Source organism: Delphinapterus leucas, chromosome X (assembly GCF_059928025.1).
Source record: "Delphinapterus leucas isolate spDelLeu-1000000601 "Yukka" chromosome X, BTC_Dleu_Yukka2, whole genome shotgun sequence".
Taxonomy (NCBI): domain Eukaryota; kingdom Metazoa; phylum Chordata; class Mammalia; order Artiodactyla; family Monodontidae; genus Delphinapterus; species Delphinapterus leucas.
The window spans coordinates 63793455-63813548 of NC_143150.1; the positions used below are offsets into that span (position 1 = coordinate 63793455).

General features: G+C 35.4%; 1 protein-coding gene and 1 non-coding gene across 6 annotated transcripts in view; one reads left to right on the forward strand and one right to left on the reverse strand.

Annotated features, from left to right (window-relative positions):
• BRWD3 (bromodomain and WD repeat domain containing 3) overlaps positions 1-20094 on the forward strand; it is a 123328-nt gene that overhangs the window by 12690 nt on the left and 90544 nt on the right. For all 5 annotated transcript variants that reach the window (XM_022580822.2, XM_022580824.2, XM_022580825.2 and 2 more), the window contains 2 exons: positions 141-291; positions 1648-1746. In XM_022580822.2, coding sequence (XP_022436530.1) covers positions 141-291; positions 1648-1746 — 250 coding nt within the window. The remainder of the gene's footprint in view (positions 1-140; positions 292-1647; positions 1747-20094) is intronic.
• On the reverse strand, positions 11142-11248 carry LOC115802627 (U6 spliceosomal RNA). Its single transcript, XR_004023133.2, has one exon. It is a non-coding gene; the product is annotated as a U6 spliceosomal RNA (small nuclear RNA).

Sequence of the window (20094 nt, forward strand, 5' to 3'; positions counted from 1 at the left end):
AAGTATTAAATATTTAAAATGTTATTTTCCTTGTGTGTTTTAAAATTGTACTTTTTTCCATGATGGAACAGTTTGGTAATGGACTAGATTAATGTTTTTAAACCAAATTTGTTTTCCTGTATTTTACTTATGCTTTTTAGGTGGCAGCCAATGCACACATTCCTCCAGACTACCTCCTTAAAATTTGTGAGCGGATTGGTCCCTTACTAGATAAGGAGATCCCTCAGAGTGTTCCTGGGGTACAGACATTACTAGGTGTTGGTCGGCAGTCTCTGTTACGGGATGCCAAAGGTAAGATTTTTACAGTTTTTAGAGGAAGGAGTCAAGAGTAGTGTATTTTTATGTTAATTAAATGTTCCCATGCTTTTCTAAATACTAATTTTCTTTTAGTTTTTCTTATCTTGCCAATCTTGTTTTTATTTTCCTAGTGTACAAGTAAATTTTTAGAGGCCTAAATGGAGCCCTTTTCTGTAAAACAGTGAATACTATAGAGGTAAAGACTATAAAATCTCTTTGTAATCCTGTGGAATAGAAATCTCAAAAGATCGCTGCTCTGATTAGTACAGTATAAATACATAAAATATTCTTTCATTACATTTTGATGTTCTTAATCTTTGAGTCTTGATATCATCCTAATCACATTGGGTATTTCATAACAGGTAAATGAAAATTATGATATATAACTATGTTTATAATTAAAAATATTAAAAAAAAATCAATCCATCAGCGTTCAGTAACAGTTTCTCTACTCCACTATTTTTCAGTCTTTTACAGATCTCTCCCAAAGTTTTACACAGAACCCCCATATGTAAATTATATAGATAGAATTTTCTGAACGTAATAATGTGAAATTAGGCATTTAGGATGCCTTAGTGAATTAAATATTTCAGGTCTAGCAACCAGTTTATTTCTATGTTTTGTTTTTTTAGCATAATGTTTTAAAAATCTTAATTTACAAATATAAATAGTTACATAAATGATGTCAGTTTTTAAATATCTTAATTTAAGGAAATTCTTTAATTCAGTTAATTTGAAACCTTTCAAGAGAGTAGTAGAATATTTTTGTTTCAAAGTTGTACTATTAGGAATATTTTGTATTTGCTTGAAGTTTTTGACATAAACATTAAAGATAAAAAACACAGCTATTTTTACTCAATTATCATCTGATATGCAGTGTTACCTGTTATGGCACAGCTGGCAGGCGCTCCATAACATTAACATACACGAAGTATAAATGTTTCTGAATTTTACCTGGCATACTTGTGCTGTATTCATTTCCTTGCTTATACAGTTTTATATGAGCAGATGTGTATAAGCCTAAAGATCAAGAAGGGGACCAATGTAAACTTAAAACCTTATTAATCCATGACATATTTACATAAGATTCAAATATATGTATAATAAAAGCTTTGGTTCTATATCAGCATGGAAATAAAATATCCTGATGATAATATTAAGGCATTGGTGTTTACCTATCATAATATAGATTATAACACTTTTAAACATATGCATGTTATTTCTTATTGTGGTTTTAATAGTTAAAAATGTATTTCAATAAATAAAATTGAAAACAGATATTTGCCTCTAGGGTACAGTTAAAAAAAAACTGTTCTATGCCTTGACTAACTTTTGAATCTTTTTGTATAGACTGTAAGAGTACGCTATGGAATGGCTCTGCTTTTGCAGCTCTACATAGAGGCAGACCTCCAGAACTACCTGTAAATTATGTGAAACCTCCAAATGTGGGTGAGTAATGTCCATGTGAGTTATAAACATATTCTTAATTTGTTCCTTCCTGAACTCATTATACAGCCAAAAATACGTACCAGAATTAAATTTGAAGTATAAACAAACTGCTTACATTCTTGAAGAGTTTCATGGTTGGTCCAGATTTTTTAAAGCATTTTTTTTTTTTTTTTTTTTTTTTGCGGTACGGGGGCCTCTCACTGTTGTGGCCTCTTCCGTTGCAGAGCCTGTGCTCCGGAGGCACAGGCTCAGCGGCCATGGCTCACGGGCCCAGCAGCTCCACGGCATGTGGGATCTTCCCGGACTGGGGCACGAACCCGTGTCCCCTGCATTGGCAGGCGGACTCTCAACCACTGTGCCACCAGGGAAGCCCTAAAGCATTTTTATGTAAAGCAAATATAATCATGGTTTTGTAAAGGGTAACCTTTTTTAAAATTCATTTTCTTTCTTTCCCTTCCCCTGGCCTCCTCTCCTCCTCCCCTTCCCCTCCTCCCCCTTCCCCTCCCTTCCTCCTCCCCTCCTCCTCCTCTCCCTTCCCCTTCCCCTCCCTCTCCTCCACTCCTCTCCTCTCCTGTCTTCCCTCCCTTTCTTTCTTTTTTCCTTCCTTCCTTCCTTTCTTTCTTTCTATTTTTCTTTCTTTCTTTCTTTCTCTCTTTCTTTCTTCCTTCCTTCCTTTCTTGCTTTTCTTTCTTTATTCCTTTCTCTCCTTCTCTCCTTCTCTCTCTCTTTCTCTCCTTCTCTCTTTCTCTCTCTCTCTCTCTCTTTCTTTCTTTCTCCCTTTCTCCCTTTCTCTTCTTTCTTTCTTTCTTTCTTTTTTTTCTTTCTTTCTTTCCTCTTAGCAGAAGCATTTCCTTTTTTATATATTTCAGGTGTTTTTTACCATATGGATGTCTATTTACATATTTCTGTGCTGAGCTCAAAGATTTTACAGGGAACTATGTAAAGATAGATTTCAGAAGGAAGCAAAAGTACATTCTGCTTATAGCTGCTTGCCAAACTTATAATGATGTAATAAATTTTATGTCTTTATTAAAAGGAAAAAATCACCCTTCCCACTTGTAGTTTACTGAAATTCACATGTCCCATTCATATTATTCCTGGGTCATCTCTGGCCAGACCATTATGAAGAAATAATAGTAGTGGTTCCTGAGGAGATCTAGCTAACAAATCCATTTATACTAAAGTTAATTCTTGCAAAGAATGTACAGAACCAAGCAGCAAGATGAGTAACTGCCACTCTTTTCCTATTTTCTCACTCTTCTGAAAAATTACATTATTTTATATAGTGCCTAGTGCCTAGAGAATATGCCTTAAATTCAAATTGAAAAATAAGATTACTTTTTTTAAGGAATACTATTTTATATAATTAGCTTATAGAACTTATTTACCCAAAGAGGTTAAATAAATTTAGACTAGAAATAATTTTTAAAAATATTTAGATGAAGTCATTGATAAAGATTCATAAGTGTTATTAAGATAAATTGGATTCTTTGATATATATTGCTAACACTACTCTTCCATAGCCTGGATATTACTGGAAAAAGTAGACTACTGGGTTGGGTCTAGTTGGACGTGGTGTTTTTAACTTTTTTTTTTTTTTTTCATTTTCAGGGGCAGTTTGTTTATCATCCAGAATTTTCTGGTGTTCACTTTTCCCTTAAGCTTTATTCATAATTAATTTATTGAATTGAATTGAGATAGCTTTTATTTTTCATACATTTATTTATGTTCAAAAGATATAATAGTCTTAGTCGTACTATCAACATTGTTTATATGCTTTATACTTCCTTCAGTGGTCACATGTGAAGCACTGAAGAGCAGCCTGTAGAGTATTAGGTTTTCAATATTTCTTTATTCTTTCTTTCCTTCTCTTTCTCTTTTTTTCTTTCTTTCTTTTTTTTTTTTTTTTTTTTGTGGTACGTGGGCCTCTCACTGTTGTGGCCTCTCCCGTTGTGGAGCATAGGCTCTGGACGTGCAGGCTCAGCGGCCATGGCTCACAGGCCTAGCTGCTCTGTGGCATGTGGGATCTTTCCGGACCGGGGCACAAACCCGTGTCACCTGCATCGGCAGGCGGACTCTCAATCACTGCACCACCAGGGAAGCCCTCTTTCTCTTTTTTAAAAATATTTATTTATTTGGCTGCGCCCGGTCTTAGTTGTGGCACACGAGATCTTCATTGCCGCTTGTGGGATCTTTAGTTGTGGCATGTGGGATCTAGTTCCCTGACTAGGGATCGAACCCAGGCCCCCTGCATTGGGAGCATGGAGTCTTGACCACTGGACCACCAGCGAAGTCCCTCTTTCCTTCTCTTTTAAAAAATTCTTTCTACTGTGCATATACATTCAAACTTCTGTTGGTTTTGTACAGTAAATGCTTTACATTCTGACAATCATTTTGTTATTCATAATGGTAATTGCTTAGGAATTTTAGTGTCCCTGTCACTGATGCTTTCACATTCTTAAATCTGCCATGTTATTTGGGGATGAGCTATTGAAATAGAGATAACTCAATGATGATGTATTTTCATGTAGTATATAGTAGTCAAGATACTTAAGTTCAACATATTTAGAATTCAGAACCTGATAAAAACTCAGAGGAGTTGACTACGAAAGTAAACAAGATAAGTAGAAAATCTTTTAAAATTTGTTATTTGAGACAGTTTTCTCATTATGGGGTACAGCTTTCCATAGCTACTTTAAAATCAGTTTTATAGTTTCCCTGTATAAATAAAACTTAATCATGAAGGTAAGTCTTGAAGGTTTTATCACAGAATCTTAGCACTAGAAAGAACTTTTAGCAACACTATTTCTTGATAAAAGGGTTCCTTGGTCAATTAAATGTGGGAAACACTGAGTTTAAAAAAATACAGAAAGAAATGAATGCATGTAGGACTGCTCAGATCCTTTCATATGCTGAAATGCATTGTGAATCACCTTAAGGGGAGCATTATCTAAGTAATTTGGCAGTGGAAATCCTTTTCCCAGAACACCTGTAACATTCTGAAAGTTTCCTGGGAGCAGATTTAGGAAACTGGGTTGCAAACCCCTGTTTAGAGCAGAAAAATCCAAAGCCCAGAGAAGTATGTGACTGGCATACGTTACACTGCTTGCCTTCCAGTCTGTTTCTAAACCATTTAATGGGGAATTCCCTGGTGGTCCAGTGGTTAGGACTCCACATTCTCACTGCCGAGAGCCCAGGTTCAATCCCTGGTTGGGGAACTAAAATCCCACAAGCTGTGTGGGGCGGCCAAAGGAAAAAAAAAAAAAACATTTCATGGTCAGATGTTACCAATACTTCCTTTTATAACAGATCTACACTTAGAACTCAAAAGATAAAGGATTAGCCACATCATTTTTTATTTTTTAAGTCATATATTATGGTGTATGTATGATTTACATAAAAAGGTTCTCCCCCCATTTCTTTTGGCTGTGCCACATGACTTGTGGGATCTTAGTTCCCCCAACAGGGATCGAACCTGTCCTGGCAGTGAAAGCCCTGAGTCCTAACCACTGGACCGCCAGGAAATTCCCAAGTTCTGCCTTTTTAAGTGTGCAGTTCAATGAGTTTTGACAAATGAATACATTTATATAACCACCACCAACACAATAAAATATGGAGCATTTTTATCACCCCTTAAATTTCTTTCATGCCTCATTGCAGTCAATGCCCTATTCCTCAATCCCTGGAAACCACTAATCTATCACTGTACTTTTGCCTTATTTAGAATGTCATCTAAATGAAATTATATAGTATGTAGCCTTTTGTGTCTGTTTGATTTCACTTAGACCTAATTCTTTTTTGATTCATGCATATCATTTCACCAAGTTGTATTCTGTTGTATAGGTACACTGGATTCTGTATGTCCATTCATCTATTGATGGACATTTGGGTTGTTCCAGAGTTTGGCTATTATAAATAAAGGCCTATAAATATTCTTGTACAGGTTGTTGCATGAACATCTGTTTTCCTTTCTCTGGGTAAATAGCTACGTAGTGGATTGTTGGATCATATGGTAAGTGCAGGTTTAACTTTAAGACACTATCAAATTATCTCAAAAGTAGCTATCCCATTTTGTATTCCTACTAGCAATGTGTAATTTTAGAATTAGCGTCTCAATTTCTATAAAAAGAAGCAACTGAGATTTTGTTTGGGATTACATTGAATCTGTAGATCAATTTGGGGAAAATTAATATCTTAACATTGAGCCTTTCATTCCAGGAACATAGTATAATTCTCCATTTATTTAGGTCTTTTTACATTTCTCACAGCAATGTTTTGTGAGATATTTCGCTAAGGGTTTCTGATGCTATTTTAAATTGTATATTTTAAAATTTCAGTTTCCAGTTGTTGTTAGTAAACACAGTTTTTTTTTTGTATATTGCTAATCAAAAATTCACTAACTAGATCTAATAGCCTTTTTTGCTTTTTTGAGATTCTTTGGGATTCTCTACATGGATGATCATGTTGTCCACAAATAAAGACAGGTTCACTTTATCCTTTGTAATCTTTTATGCCTTATAGTGCTTTTTTTTTTTTTTTTGCCTTGAACTGCTTGTACCTCAAGTACAATGGTGAATTGAAATGGTAAGACTGGATGTTCTTGCCTTATTCCTGATCTTAGAGGGAAAGCAGGCAAACTTTCACCATTAAGTATGATTGTAGATGCTCTTTATCAGGTTGAGGATGTTCCCTTCTATTCCTACTTCCTTTTTTTAAAAAAAAACTTACTTTATTTTTGGTTGCGTCGGGTCTTATTTGTGGCACATGGGATCTTTCATTGCATTGCGCGGGCTCTCTCTAGTTGTGGTGCATGGGCGCACAGGCTCCAAAGCATGTGGGCTCTGTAATTGTGGTGCGTGGGCTCAGTAGTTGCGGCACATGGGCTTAGTTGCCCTGCAGCATGCGGGATCTTAGTTCCCCGACCAGGGATCGAACTTGCATCCCCTGCATTGGAAGGTGGATTCTTAACCACTGGACCACCAGGGAAGTCCCTATTCCTACTTTCTGTAGAATTTTTATCGTAAAGAGATATGTCCCACGTTTAAAATTTTATTCAGTATAGTTGGAATTGTACCAGTTATTTCTTGGCACTCACTTTAACTGGTATTTTATATAGTATAGTGCTACCCAATAAAACTTTCAGTGATAATGGAAATGTTCTATCCTGTGATATCCAAAACAGTAGCCACTAGTCACATGTGGCTATTGTATCTGAGGTCTAAGTTTTTAATTTTATGGAACTTTAAGTAATTTGACATTCAGTAACCGCATATAGCCAATGGACAGTGCAGATCTAGACCAGTGTGGGAATCCGTAAGCAGCCCTCTGGATAGGTGCATAATTTGGTAATAATATATTGCCTAATGATTCACTTTATATACTTAACCTGGAATGTTTCCAATTTTTGTACTTAGAAACTGCCTTTAGCTTTTCCTATTATGATTTTAGTAACTCACTTTAAAGATCATATTGTGCCACTTCTTTCCAATTAAAGTTTTACAATTGTCTTTGGCCAAAACCAATAAAATTCTGACCTTATCTGTACTCTCTACTATTGGATTATTTACTCAAATGTTCCCATCTTTTGTGCAGTTAATCAGCAATGTTATTTAGTAATTTAATGAAGTGGAGGAGAGGGAGCATGGGAATGGAACTTGGGAGTTAATTCCCAGATTACATTCTCCAGATTAACAGCTGTAATACTTTAAATATATGTGTACTTAAATTTACCAGGAAAAATAAATAAATAAATTTACCAGGAATGAATTTCCAAATTCCTATAGGGCAAGACCAACAATGCCTATATTTACATTATTACAGGTCTAAGCTCCAGTCATGCCACCTCATTAGCTGTATGCTTGACTAATCAAGTTGGTTTTGCATTGTGTCAAATTAAATCAGAGGAAAAAATTGAACTAAATTCAAAACAGTACTTTTCATATTAAGTCCCTGTCTTATTCTTTTTTTTAACTTTTTAAAATTGAAGTATAATTTTCAATGTTGTGTTAGTTTCAGGTGTACAGCACAGTGATTCAGTAACATATATGTATATCTATCCTTTTTCAGATTCTTTTCCATTATAGGTTATTACAAGATATTGTATATAGTTCCCTGTGCTATACAGTAGGTCTTTGTTGTTTTTCTGTTTTATAAATAGTAGTGTGTATATGTTAGTCCCAAACTCCTGATTTTTCTTCCCTCCCCCACCACCATTCCCTTTGGTAACCATAAGTTTTCTATGCCTGTGAGTCTTTTTCTTTCAAAACAGTATTAATACCTAATGCCACTGAAAGAAATCCTGGGGCATATGTAATTAATATTTGTAGTATTGTTTGAGATCTTGCACTATAATCACTATGTATTGTTATTTATTCATCCCTTTAAAAATTAGTAGTTGTTTTGGAAACTTTGTAGTGGTCATATTAAAACTTGAAAATATAATTTCATACAAGTACAACTCTGCTTTGAGAGTTTGTCAGTACAGAAATAATTTTGAAAATCTGTTTCATGTCTGTTTGAAATGAATATTTGGAAGAACTAGTATTATAGTTATTACCCATCATGGTAAGAGTTTCAGAAATTGTCCTAATTATCACATTCTAAACAATTTTCATAAAATTATCCATAGAAATGGCAGCAAGATGCCTTGTTCATTTTAGTTTGAGACTTAACATTATACCCAAGGAACAAATGTACATGCTTGTATTTCTAAACTGAGTCAAGGGCATGATGCTGTAAGACTCTAAACCTTTTTTTACCTCTTTTATCTTTAGTACAATTGACATATAGCAATGTCCTGTAATTTACATAGTAGGCCTGTAATTTACAACTTATACAACTCAGGAGGCTTGTATTAACTCTGTAGCCAAATTCATATTTATCTGTTGCCATAAGCTTCCATTTAACATTGATTGGCTCTTGACTTATTGGCCATTGTATGGTTATATGTCAACTTAAAGCCAGAATTCACTTGGAGGTGGGAAATCTACCTCTTGTTAATATGTAAATGTAAATTGAAAGAAAGTAAGGTAAACTTTATTTGGTTGAGGTTGGCTGGGTTTCTGCCAGGAATATTTGTCATTCTCCCTCTGATTTTATGTAGTTCTCGTCTCTTTCCCGTGCACCACACTTTGGCCAAGCCTTGCTTTTTGTTGCCTGCTTCCCTCCACTTCACCTTCCTCCTTTTTGTACTTGATAATTATGCATGAAGCAAGTTGCTTCTAAAGTTATTACTTTCTTGTATCTGGAGAGGAGCAAGGGATTCTTGTCACACCTGCAAGTAATTAGAACTGGAATATAAACTCAGAGTCTTTTGTAAGTGCTACATTGTGAGTGCTCACTAAATATTAAATGAATGGAAGTGCTATGATTGCTGCCACATGGAAATGGAAGCATCCCTTTTAAAGGCATTTTTATGGTTTTATATAGCTTGTATGAGTTTCTAGCCCCTTGTATCCATTTCTGGGATCAATATTATATTAATATTAGGATAATAATTTTAGTTCCTTTATTTGAAAGAAAGTAGATTTTGTTGTGTCTTAGTATGATCATGTAAAATATAATGAAAAAATAATTTCTGTTTAATCCTATTAAGAACACTTTTTTCCTTTCCTCATTATTCTTTGTCATTTCTTTAGCTTTTTCTTTCAACATACACCAGAGTATTCTAAAAGGATCTTTTAGTATATGTTCTATACATTTTACCCAGTACCTTATAGAAATAGAACTTTATAGTTCACAAAGGGAAGCTGTAAAACAGTTTAGATTTGTTTATTTGGAGGAAAAGGCAGTCTAAAATTAAAATGTCTGTGTATGATAACCAAATCAAATTAAATGGTTTAGAAGAAGATAGTAAAATAAAGATTTAGGATATTTATTCCCAAATTATATTAAGTGAACTTTGCAGAAAGCCTGAATGGAATTAGAAATATTGTTTCTTTGCCATATCTTATATGATATTATCCTAGCAATAAGACATTCAATGACCATGAATACCAATAGCCTGTAGGAATTACTAGGTTTACTTAAATTATACTGTGGATGGGTGTTAAGGGTGGGAATGGCATCAGCCTTAAAGACTATGAAGCTGTTACTCTGTGTGGTTAAGGTTTCAGAGATATAATTTGATTCATAGTAGCATCAAATCCATGAAAGAAATAATTCTGTTGTGCTTCTACTACAGTTTTCAGGTTTTATTAAAATTCATTTTTGCCCTTTTTTCTGGCTTCTTTTAAGACTTTATATTAATTTGTTGTTAGAGCTATTTTGGGAAATCCCAAACCAAGTTTCACACAGAAAACACTAGTCATTTTAAATCTGGAGTTAACACTGAATTTCATGAGTCAATTTCCAACGTTCTTGACAGAGTATTTTCTTGGTCTGTTATTGTCCTCTCTACCTATAGGAGCTGATTGATATGTTCAACTGCATTTTAACCAATCATAAGGTCGTATATATGCTATTATTTTATTTTTTAATAAAAATTAAAAAATAAAACTACAAATGTTAATCAATTGACTTTTTTGTTAAAGAGAAAAGACTAATCCAAGAATATTTTAGCCCTCTTTAAATACAGCTTGTTTCCTGAAAAACTGTTTTTGAAGATGATGTTGATAGTGATGGGTGTGGTGTGAGAAGTCTGATCTGTGAACAATAATCCTTTCTGCCTTGTGTGTATAAAGCCTTAAGTCTTTTATTTGGTTAGCAATTATCGGTTGAGCCTGGTACTGTTTTGATTGTCTTAAGCTTTTGCTGAAAGCACCCCTCTCCCTCCTTCATCCTCTACCCTACCCCCACATTTGAGGTTTGTCTTTGAGGTAGGTATATAACTACTATTTCTTAGAAGGTCACAACTTTGCTTTATTGTTATGAAGTTGTTTTAGTGGATTTTAAAACATTTCTTGATGCTATAGGCATCATATTAGAACATGCTTTTGGTAATAATGTCCTTTGTCCTTCATTCCTCTCATAGGGCTGGCCTAGCAAAGGGGTTGAGATTATTCTTTAAAATAGCTAGACCTGCTATTTCCAAAGCATTACTGGTAAAGAGGCACCTTTAAACTCTCTGGGTTGTTTATGGCTTCTATGGAAGTTAGCTTGACCTATTTTTAAAACAATTAATTCAGTTTATCTTTCAATGCCAGTTGCAGAAGAATTGGAAATATTCTACTTTTTATATAATCTGTATTAAAATTTAAAAATTAAAAGTTAGCAAATTACACAAGGATTTCATGAACACTTTGTATAGCATGTTATTAGATTGTAGGTGACAGATAAAACTGCTCAAGAGTTATGTGACTCATTTGTGTTAAAAATCGAATAATATCACCCATTTGCACACATCTGGTTTTTATCTGGAGCTTGATGCCAAGTTGATGATATACTCTTTTTTTTTTTTAAATATGGAATGCTTCACGAATTTGTGTGTCATCCTTGTGCAGGGACCATGCTAATCTTCTCTGTATCCTTCCAATTTTAGTATATGTGCTGCTGAAGCAAGCACGATGATATACTCTTTTTCCCAGCAGATATGGTAGTTTCCTGGCTTTGGCAGGCAAAGATATGGTAGATGTCATTATCTCTTAGCATCATTGATCAGATATTTCCTGTGATATAAGCCGTAGAATTCAGTGAGTTATTCATCCTTATTGGCAGTGAAATTTTCTTGTGGTTAGTGATTTTCTGGTTTAGGTTCAAGTGTTTTTAATTAATTAATTTATTTATTTATTTTTGGCTGTGTTGGCTGTTCGTTGCCGAGCACGGGCTTTCTCTAGTTGTGGCAAGCAGGGGCTACTCTTTGTTGCGGTACACGGGCTTCTCATTTCAGTGGCTTCTCTTGTAGTGGGGCACGGGGTCTAGGCGCGTGGGCTTCAGTAGTTGTGGTTCACGGGCTTAGTTGCTCCAGAGCATGTGGGATTTTCCTGGACCAGGGCTCAAACCCGTGTCCCCTGCATTGGCAGGCTGACTCTTAACCACTGCACCACCAGGGAAGTCCAGTTCAAGTGTTTTTTGTTTTTGTTTTTGTTTGTTTTGTAGCGAGGAGGGCTTTTATCAGTACTAAACTGCTGAATGTGTAGGGTAATTCAAAATAACTTACCTTGTGCAAGTCTCATCAAACAAAGACCACCAGGAACAAGCCTGTAGTTTGAAAAAATCAAATTTACTTACTCTTAGTGAGGGAGTGTACTGCTGAGGCACCGTGGAAGGCCTCTGGGCAAGAGGGAGGAGGGAAGTGTCTTTAGTAAATTTTGGCTTACCACTGAAGAATTTTGAGGAGTGTCTGAAGGAAGCCAGGATTAGTTCTGGATTGGTGGCTGATTCTGAGGTAAATTGAGAGAAGTGGGTATTAACTACGGGTTGGGTGCGGTCATGAAGCTGGGCGGTTTAGGACTTGGGTATCTCGCTCCAGTAATAAATGAAAATACCAAAGTGAGGATGGGGGCATCATTGGTAAGAAAGCTGTAATCACCCAAAGAAGGGGTCGCTATGATATTTTACAATTGCTGCATGACCTTGGGAAAAACAGTGTTTCCTGTTAACTTTTCAGCTGGCTTTATCTGTGTCTGTCCTCCCAGCCTGATTAATTGCAGGGCTGCTTTTTTCTTTTTCAGTCCTAACTGACATTTACTCTTTCAGTCCCAGATAGGTTTTGATTCTTTCAACATGTGTTCTTATAAATCTTTTAAAAACACATGGTCAAGCTACAACAATTTGTTATTGTCTTTAAGGGCTTTTCTGGATGTTCTTAGTCTGTTGAATTGAAAATCTTTTGTTTTGGTCTACAGACATTTTCTAACACCAGTTCAAAATTCCATGCCAGTGTACAATAATTTTAAAACAAACAGATTTTTCTCCACTGTAAATAATGAGTGGAGTAGAAGAGTGGTCTAACAACTCTGATGTGGCCATCTCAAACCAACACTTCGGTTCTTGGTGAACTTTCCAGTAAAACCCAATTTAGTAGATACCAGAGTCCCTGCCGATTTTGTTCACTGTCTTTTGCAGGTAGAGGGAAGATTGAGGAATATAATGTAGAATTTTTGATGTTATAGTTATTTCCTATTTCAGGCTCATTATATATTTTCTACAATGTCATTAAATAGACAGCACTTAAAAGTAAGAAGACTGTTGAACTAGAATCAAGAGACCTGGATTGAACCAAGGGTCTGCTATGTATTGATGTTAGGCAAGACAGTTTCTTTGGGCTTTAATTTCCTCATTTACAAATTGAAGAAAATGCTTGCCTTCAGATCTCACAGGATTACTGTGAACTCAAATGAGATGTCTTTGGAATTACTTTATAAGCTTTAAAATGTTATGCAAATGTAACTTGTAATTATGATATTGGATCACATGCTGATAATAATGTTGATAGTGATAATAATGACTCATAGGTTAAACATCTGGTATTTGAGTTATAAAGATTACCTAGCTCACATGCAACTGTAGTGGGGTGCTTTTTTAGTATCTAAACTTAAGTTTCAGGACCTGTTCTTTGTCTCCAAATCCAGTGCCCTTTCCACAAAAGTCTCAGCAAAGTAAGTAATATATATTTCCTAGTTGCCATAATAGAACCCCTTGTAAGAGCCTAGAGTTTGTGGTGAGAGATGAAACTGGAAAGGGAGGTTGGGGCCCAATTATTCTGAACTGTCCATGCCAGGAGTCAGCAAAATTTTTGGATAAAGGGCCAGATAGTCAATTTTTTTTTGGCCTTCTGGATCATTTGGTCTCTGTTGCAATTACTCAACTCTGTGGTAGTGTAAAAACAGCTCTAGATAATATGTAAATGAATGAGCATGGTTGTTTTCTAATAAAATTGTATTTGTATAAATAGCTGGTGAGCTGCATTTGGCCTATGGACCCAAGTTTGCCAACCTCTGTTCTACACTAAGGAATTTAGATTTTATACTATAGGTACTGAAGAACCATTGGGTACTTTTGAATGGGAAAAGTATATGATTGGATTTTTATTTTGAAAAGACAGCTCAGGTGGCAGAATATAGGATAAATTGGAGAGGAGAGAGAATGGAGGAGGCAGGCAGGGAAATCAGAGGGAAGGCTCTTACTGTAGGTATAGACAGGAGATGATGAGTGTGGGGGTAGTAGCAACAGAAATGGACATAACTGGATTGATTCAAGCAAAATTTTGGAGGTGAGATGAATAATACAGTTTGGTTGGATGTGGGGCATAAAAGAGGAAGAGTAAAACTATTAGTAACAAAATTGAGGAGAGGGAGAATATAGAAAACTTGTGATGGAAGGATAATGAATGTGATCTGGGAACTCTTCATCTGTGGTACATCTAGGTAGAGGGGAAGGATGTCCATTAGGTAGTTGAAAATGTGGTCCAGGATCTCAGGTGAAAGATGTAAGTTAGAGATAAAGATTTGGCAGTAATTAGTATATGGGTAGGTAAGATTGCAGGGACAGCATGAAAACAGAGAAGAAATCCCAGGATAGAATTTGAGTGAACTGTTAGCATTTCATCAAGGGTGAGTCAGGGTAGAAAAAACAATATAAGAAACTAAGAAGGCAAGATTTAGAGAGGTAGTAATGGTATCTTGAAATGAGAATCAGAAATGATATCTTGTAAGTCATAAGAAGAAAATTGCAGATTTGATCAATATTCCCTATCAAACTTACTATGGAATTTATATTCTCAATGGTTTTGGAAGGTTGAATACTAGAAATAATTTTTATTCAATTCAGCAAATACTTGAACAGCAAATATATGCAAAACATTTTCTAATGTTCAGGGCAGTCCTTGCTGTCAAGAATTTTACTCTTTGGGGAGGTTTAGACAGATGCTGGACTATGATTATTGTACAAGGCATTGTCTCAGTCCTTTTGGGCTGATATAACAAAATAGTATAGACGAGGTGGCTTATGAACAAGATATATTTCTCACTGTTTTGGAGTTTGAGAAGTCGAAGATTAGGTACCAGCAGATTTGGTGTCAGGTTAGAATTGGCTTTCTGGTTCATAGATACCTCACATGGAGGAAGGGGCAAGGGAACTTTCTCAGGCCTCTTATATAAGGTCACTAATTTACTTCCCCAAAGGTACCACATCCTAATACCATCACATTGGATATTAGGTTTTCAATATATGAATTTGGGGGAGGAGGCACAAATGTTCTGTCTAAGGCAGACATAGACTAAGCGATTTAAGGGAAATACAGTAATGGGCATTAAGGAAGGAAGGAGAGATGAAACTGATTAAGCGAAACACGGAAAGATTTTAAGGAATAAGTGACCTTTGAGATGAACTTTGAAGGATTAATTATAACTTGAAGGGTGGAACATTACAGATGAGAGGATATCTGCATAGGACAGAAAAGAAGGCTTCTATGATTTTAAGTGGAAAATTTATGCCCTGGAGGAGTATGAATTATGGTTGGATATTTTGGGAAAGGTGGGACCAGATTAATTAAGCAAATACTTGAGGGTCTTTTGCTTCCAAGGTACTAGAAGTACATTAATCAGTACATGATTAATGCATCATGTACTGACTGAACTAGGTCAGTACATGATACATTAATCTCTATCCTTAAAGTGCTTGTAATCTTAGATCAGAGATATGCACAGATAACTAATACAAGGACCACGATAAGAAGTGAAACAGGAGGGTTTAGTTTTGGCTGAAGTGATTGAGAAAGATTTCATGAAAAAGAATGGTTTTAGGCTATGCCTCCAAGGATAAGAAGGATATTGACAAGCTGAAATGGCAGAGGTTAGGCATAAGGCTAAGGGAATAGCATAAGCAAAGGTGCTGGTTTGGTAAACTGGGAGAAGTTTAGGTTTGAAGTTTAGGTGGGAGTTCATTATTTTTTATCAATGGATGTCTAGTTGCTCCAGCACCATTCGTTTAAAATGATATCCTTCCTCCATTGAATTTGATTTGTACTTTTTTCAAACATCAGTTACTATTTGTGTGGATCTGCTTGGTCCTCTATTCTGTTCTATTGATATATGTGTTTATCTCTTTACCAGGACCGCATTGTTTTGATTATTGTAGTTACATAGTAAGGCTTAACGTTGGAAAGAGTAGTCCCTCTCACTTTATTATTTTTCGAGATTGTTTTCAACATTCTAGGGCCAGTGCCATTCCATATAAATTTTAGGACAGGGTTATTAATGTCTGTAAAAGCCTTTTGAAAGGAATTGCATTAAGCCTATAAATCAATTTTGGAGAATTGACATGTTTACTATGTCGAGACTTCAATCCATGGACATGGTATGTCTCTATTTATTGAGGTCTCCTTTGATTTCTTTCATCACCATTTTATAATTACAGCACACAGATATTGTACATGTTTTGTTAAGTATATATCCAAGTATTTAATTTTTGGAGTGATTGTAAATGTGTGTGGTTTTTTTACACTTTAGTTTTTATCGAGGTATAGTCGATTTACAATATTACGTAAGTTTCAGGTGTAGAACATAGTGATTCACAACGTTTAAAGATTATGCTCCATCTGTGGTTATTATAAAATAGAGGCTATATTCCCTGTGCTGCACAATATATTCTTTTTTTTTTTTTGATGTACGCGGGCCTCTCACTGTTGTGGCCTCTCCTGTTGCGGAGCACAGGCTCTGGACGCGCAGGCTCAGCCTCCATGGCTCACAGGCCCAACCGCTCCGTGTCATGTGGGATCTTCCCGGACTGGGGCACGAACCCGTATCCCCTGCATCGGCAGGCGGACTCTCAACCACTGTGCCACCAGGGAAACCCTGCACAATATATTCTTGTAGCTTATTTATTTTATACAAAGTAGTTTGTACCTCTTAATCCCCTACCCCTATTGATGATATTGTGTTTTTAATTTTGGTTTCTGCATATTCATTATTAGTGTATAGAAATGCATTTGATTTGTGTGTGTTGATCTTATTTCCTGTGACCTTGCTCAGCCCACCTATTATTTCTAGGAGTTTTCAATCTCTTTTAAAACATATTCTATCTTCCTTTTTTATACTATAGTTTTGGGATTATATGATTTGGCAGATGTAATTATGATATGGGTTGGTTTGGGCTAGAAGATTTGGAACACAGTTTGCCTATTGGTGCAAATGATAATTTAAAAAATTTTTTCTCTCATTTTCAGAAAAACTGTTATACAATATTGTTTAAGAGATCAGCCTCTGAAGTCATATTGCCTAGATTTGAATCCTGGCTCTGTCACTTACTAGCTTGGGATCTTGGAGAAATTATTTAACCCCTTTATGCCTCAGTTTCCATGTCTTTAAAAAGGGGATGTTAATAGTACTCACTTTGTAGGGTTAACTAAGTTAAACATATAAAGTGCTTAGCGTAGTGCCTGGCACATAAAAAGTATTAAATAAATATTAAGTTTTATTATATAACAAGGGATTTTTTAGTCTACTGTGGTTGGCAATGTATGGATAATATAATATTTTTGTATGTATTTTATTATTTTCTTTAGCATAGAGATTACTATCATTAGAGTAACCGATCTAATACCAAATGTTTCCCTCTTGCCTCCACCCTACCCATTTTGGAATGTGAGAACATTGAAATTTTAGAGAGGAAAGGAAAGGGAAGAAGAATAGGAACTAAGCTTCACAGAAACTAAACCTTACTGTGCTAGATGTTCTACAAAATTCATGTCACTTAGGTGGTATTATACCTGTTTTATAGATTTTATAGATAAGGAAGAAGCTAGGCCTCTTGTTCTTTTCTCAATACTATGTTGCCTTTTTACTCCATTATTCTGCCAAAATAGGGGGAATTGGTAGAACCCATTCTGCCAACACCTGTTGAGCTACTTGCCTGGCTCTTTGATTTTCCCACAGGATTACTATTGTATATATCCTTTGCCCTGCTCTCCTTGTGTGTCAAATACATGTCCTTATTTATATTGAATAGTGACTTGGTACCCAGAAAAACAAGGGGTGAGTTCACTGCTTTGACCCATCAGTATCCTTTATTTGGTGGGGGGTAAACATTGCTGATATGTTTAAACATAAAGCACTAACTGAGAGGTAGCTGTGGTATAAGAAAAAAGAACATTGGACATAAGTTCAAGTACCCTCATTCTCTGTTAATTATCACCTGTATGACTTCGGAAAATTTGCTTCACCAACCTGGATCATAGTTTATTTATATGTAAAATGAGTGATTAGAGTAAAAATTAATCTTTAAAGTCCCTTCAAGCTCTAGCACAATTCTATAACATACACTAGTTCAAAGAGAGAAAGGTAAATCATGGTTGTGTGTAGATTACTTTCTAGGGCCTCAGAAATGCTGATTAGCCTCTCAGAATCTTCACTAGTGTTGGCTTGCATTTTTCCTTTCTATTTATTTATTTTTGACAAAAACATATTGTATACATTTAAGTTGTACAACTTGGTGTTTTGATATATGTCTACCATGTGAAATGATTACCACAATAAAAAATAAACCTGTTAGTTACCTATCATGTTACCATTTTTGTGTGTGTTATGAGAACACTTAAGATTTACTTTCTTACCAAATTTCAAGTATACAGTAGATTATTATTGACTGTAGTCACTAAGCTGTATATTAGATCTCCAGAATTTTTTTATCTTAAAACCGAATGTTTGTACTCCTTAAACAGTATCTCCTCCTCTGTCTCCCCCCAGCCTCTGGCAACTACCATTCTACTTATTGTACTATGAATTCAACTTTTTAAAAAAGATTCTACATATGAGTGAAATCATGTAATATTTGTCCTTCTCCGTCTGGTTTATTTCACTTAGCATAATGTCCACCAGGTTCATCCATGTTGTCATAGACAGCAGGTTTGCATTTTCTGATTGCCAAAGGCAGCTGTTTTTCCTGTCTCCTGCATTTCCTGTGTCTAGAATTAAAGAGCACAAAGCTCAGTTACGTTTTAAATGTAAATCTCAATGAAAAATTTCATAAGACAGAAAATGATTACAAATATTAAATTTCTAATTGTACCTGTGGGCAAATGTCTCTTCCTGTGCTTGAATCAAATGCTTATTTGAGCCTATGCTTTTCACAAAAATGGGCATTTTTAATGCACGTTTTTAAATTGAAATATATTTGTTACACATATAACATTGTGTAAATTTAAGGGTGTACAACATGTTGGTACATTTACATATTTTAATATGATTGCCATCGTAATGATAGTTAGCACCTCTATCATGTTACATAATCATCATTTCATTTTAATGATTGGAATAATTAAGTTCTAATGTCAGCAAGTTTGATAATTATACAACAGTATTGTTGTCTATATTCACTATACTGTGCATTAGATCCAAAGGACTTATTTACTGTTTACTAAGTTTGTACCCTCAACCATCTGTCCTATTCCCCTACTCCTCAGCCCCTGATAACCACCATCTTACTGTCTTTATATAGTACTTGTCTTTCTCTGTCTGACTTATCACACTTAACATAAAGTCTTCAAGGTCCATACATGTCAGAAATGGCAAGATGCCCTTCTTTATCATGGCTGAATAATATTCCATTGTATACCACAACTGCTTTATCCATTCGTCTGTTATGGGTATGTAGGTTGTTTCCATATCATGGCTATTGTGAATAATACCAGAATAAAAGTGAGAGTGAATCTCTTCAATATTTTGTTTTCATTTCCTCTGGGAATATAGTAAAAAGTGGAATTCCCAGGTAATATGGTAGTTTTTTTTTTCTTTTCTTTTTTTTTTGGCTGTGCCGTGTAGCATGTGGGATCTTAGTTCCCCAACCAGGGATTGAACCCATGACCCCTGCAGTGGAAGTGTGGCGTCCTAACAACTGGACTGCCAGGGAATCAGGGAATTCCCTGGTAGTTCTATTTTTAATTTATTGAGGAACCTCCATATTGTTTTCCATAGGGGCTGAACCAACTTACATTCCCAACAACAGTTCCCTTTTCTCCTCATCCTTGCCAGTGTGTGTTATCTCTTGTCTTCCTGATGATAGCCATTCTAAAAGATGTGAGGTGATATCTTGTTGTGACTTTGCTTTGCATTTCCCTGACAATTAGTGATGTTGAGTATCTTTTCATTTATCTGGTGGGCATTTGGATGTCTTCTTTGGAGAAATGTCTGTTTAGTTCCTCTGCCCACTTTTTAATCAGATTTTTTGTTATTGAGTTTTATGAGTTCTTTATATATGTTGGGTATTAACCCCTTATCAGATATGTGGTTTGCAAAAATTTTCTCACATTCTGTAGGTTGTCTTTTCATCATTTTGATTCTTTTGCTGAGCAGGAGCTTTTACGTTTGATGTCCCACTTGTTGATTTTTGCTTTTGTTGTTTATGTTTCTGGTGTCATATGTGAATAATCATTGCCATGAACAGTGTCAAGGAGCTTCTTCCCTACATTTTCTT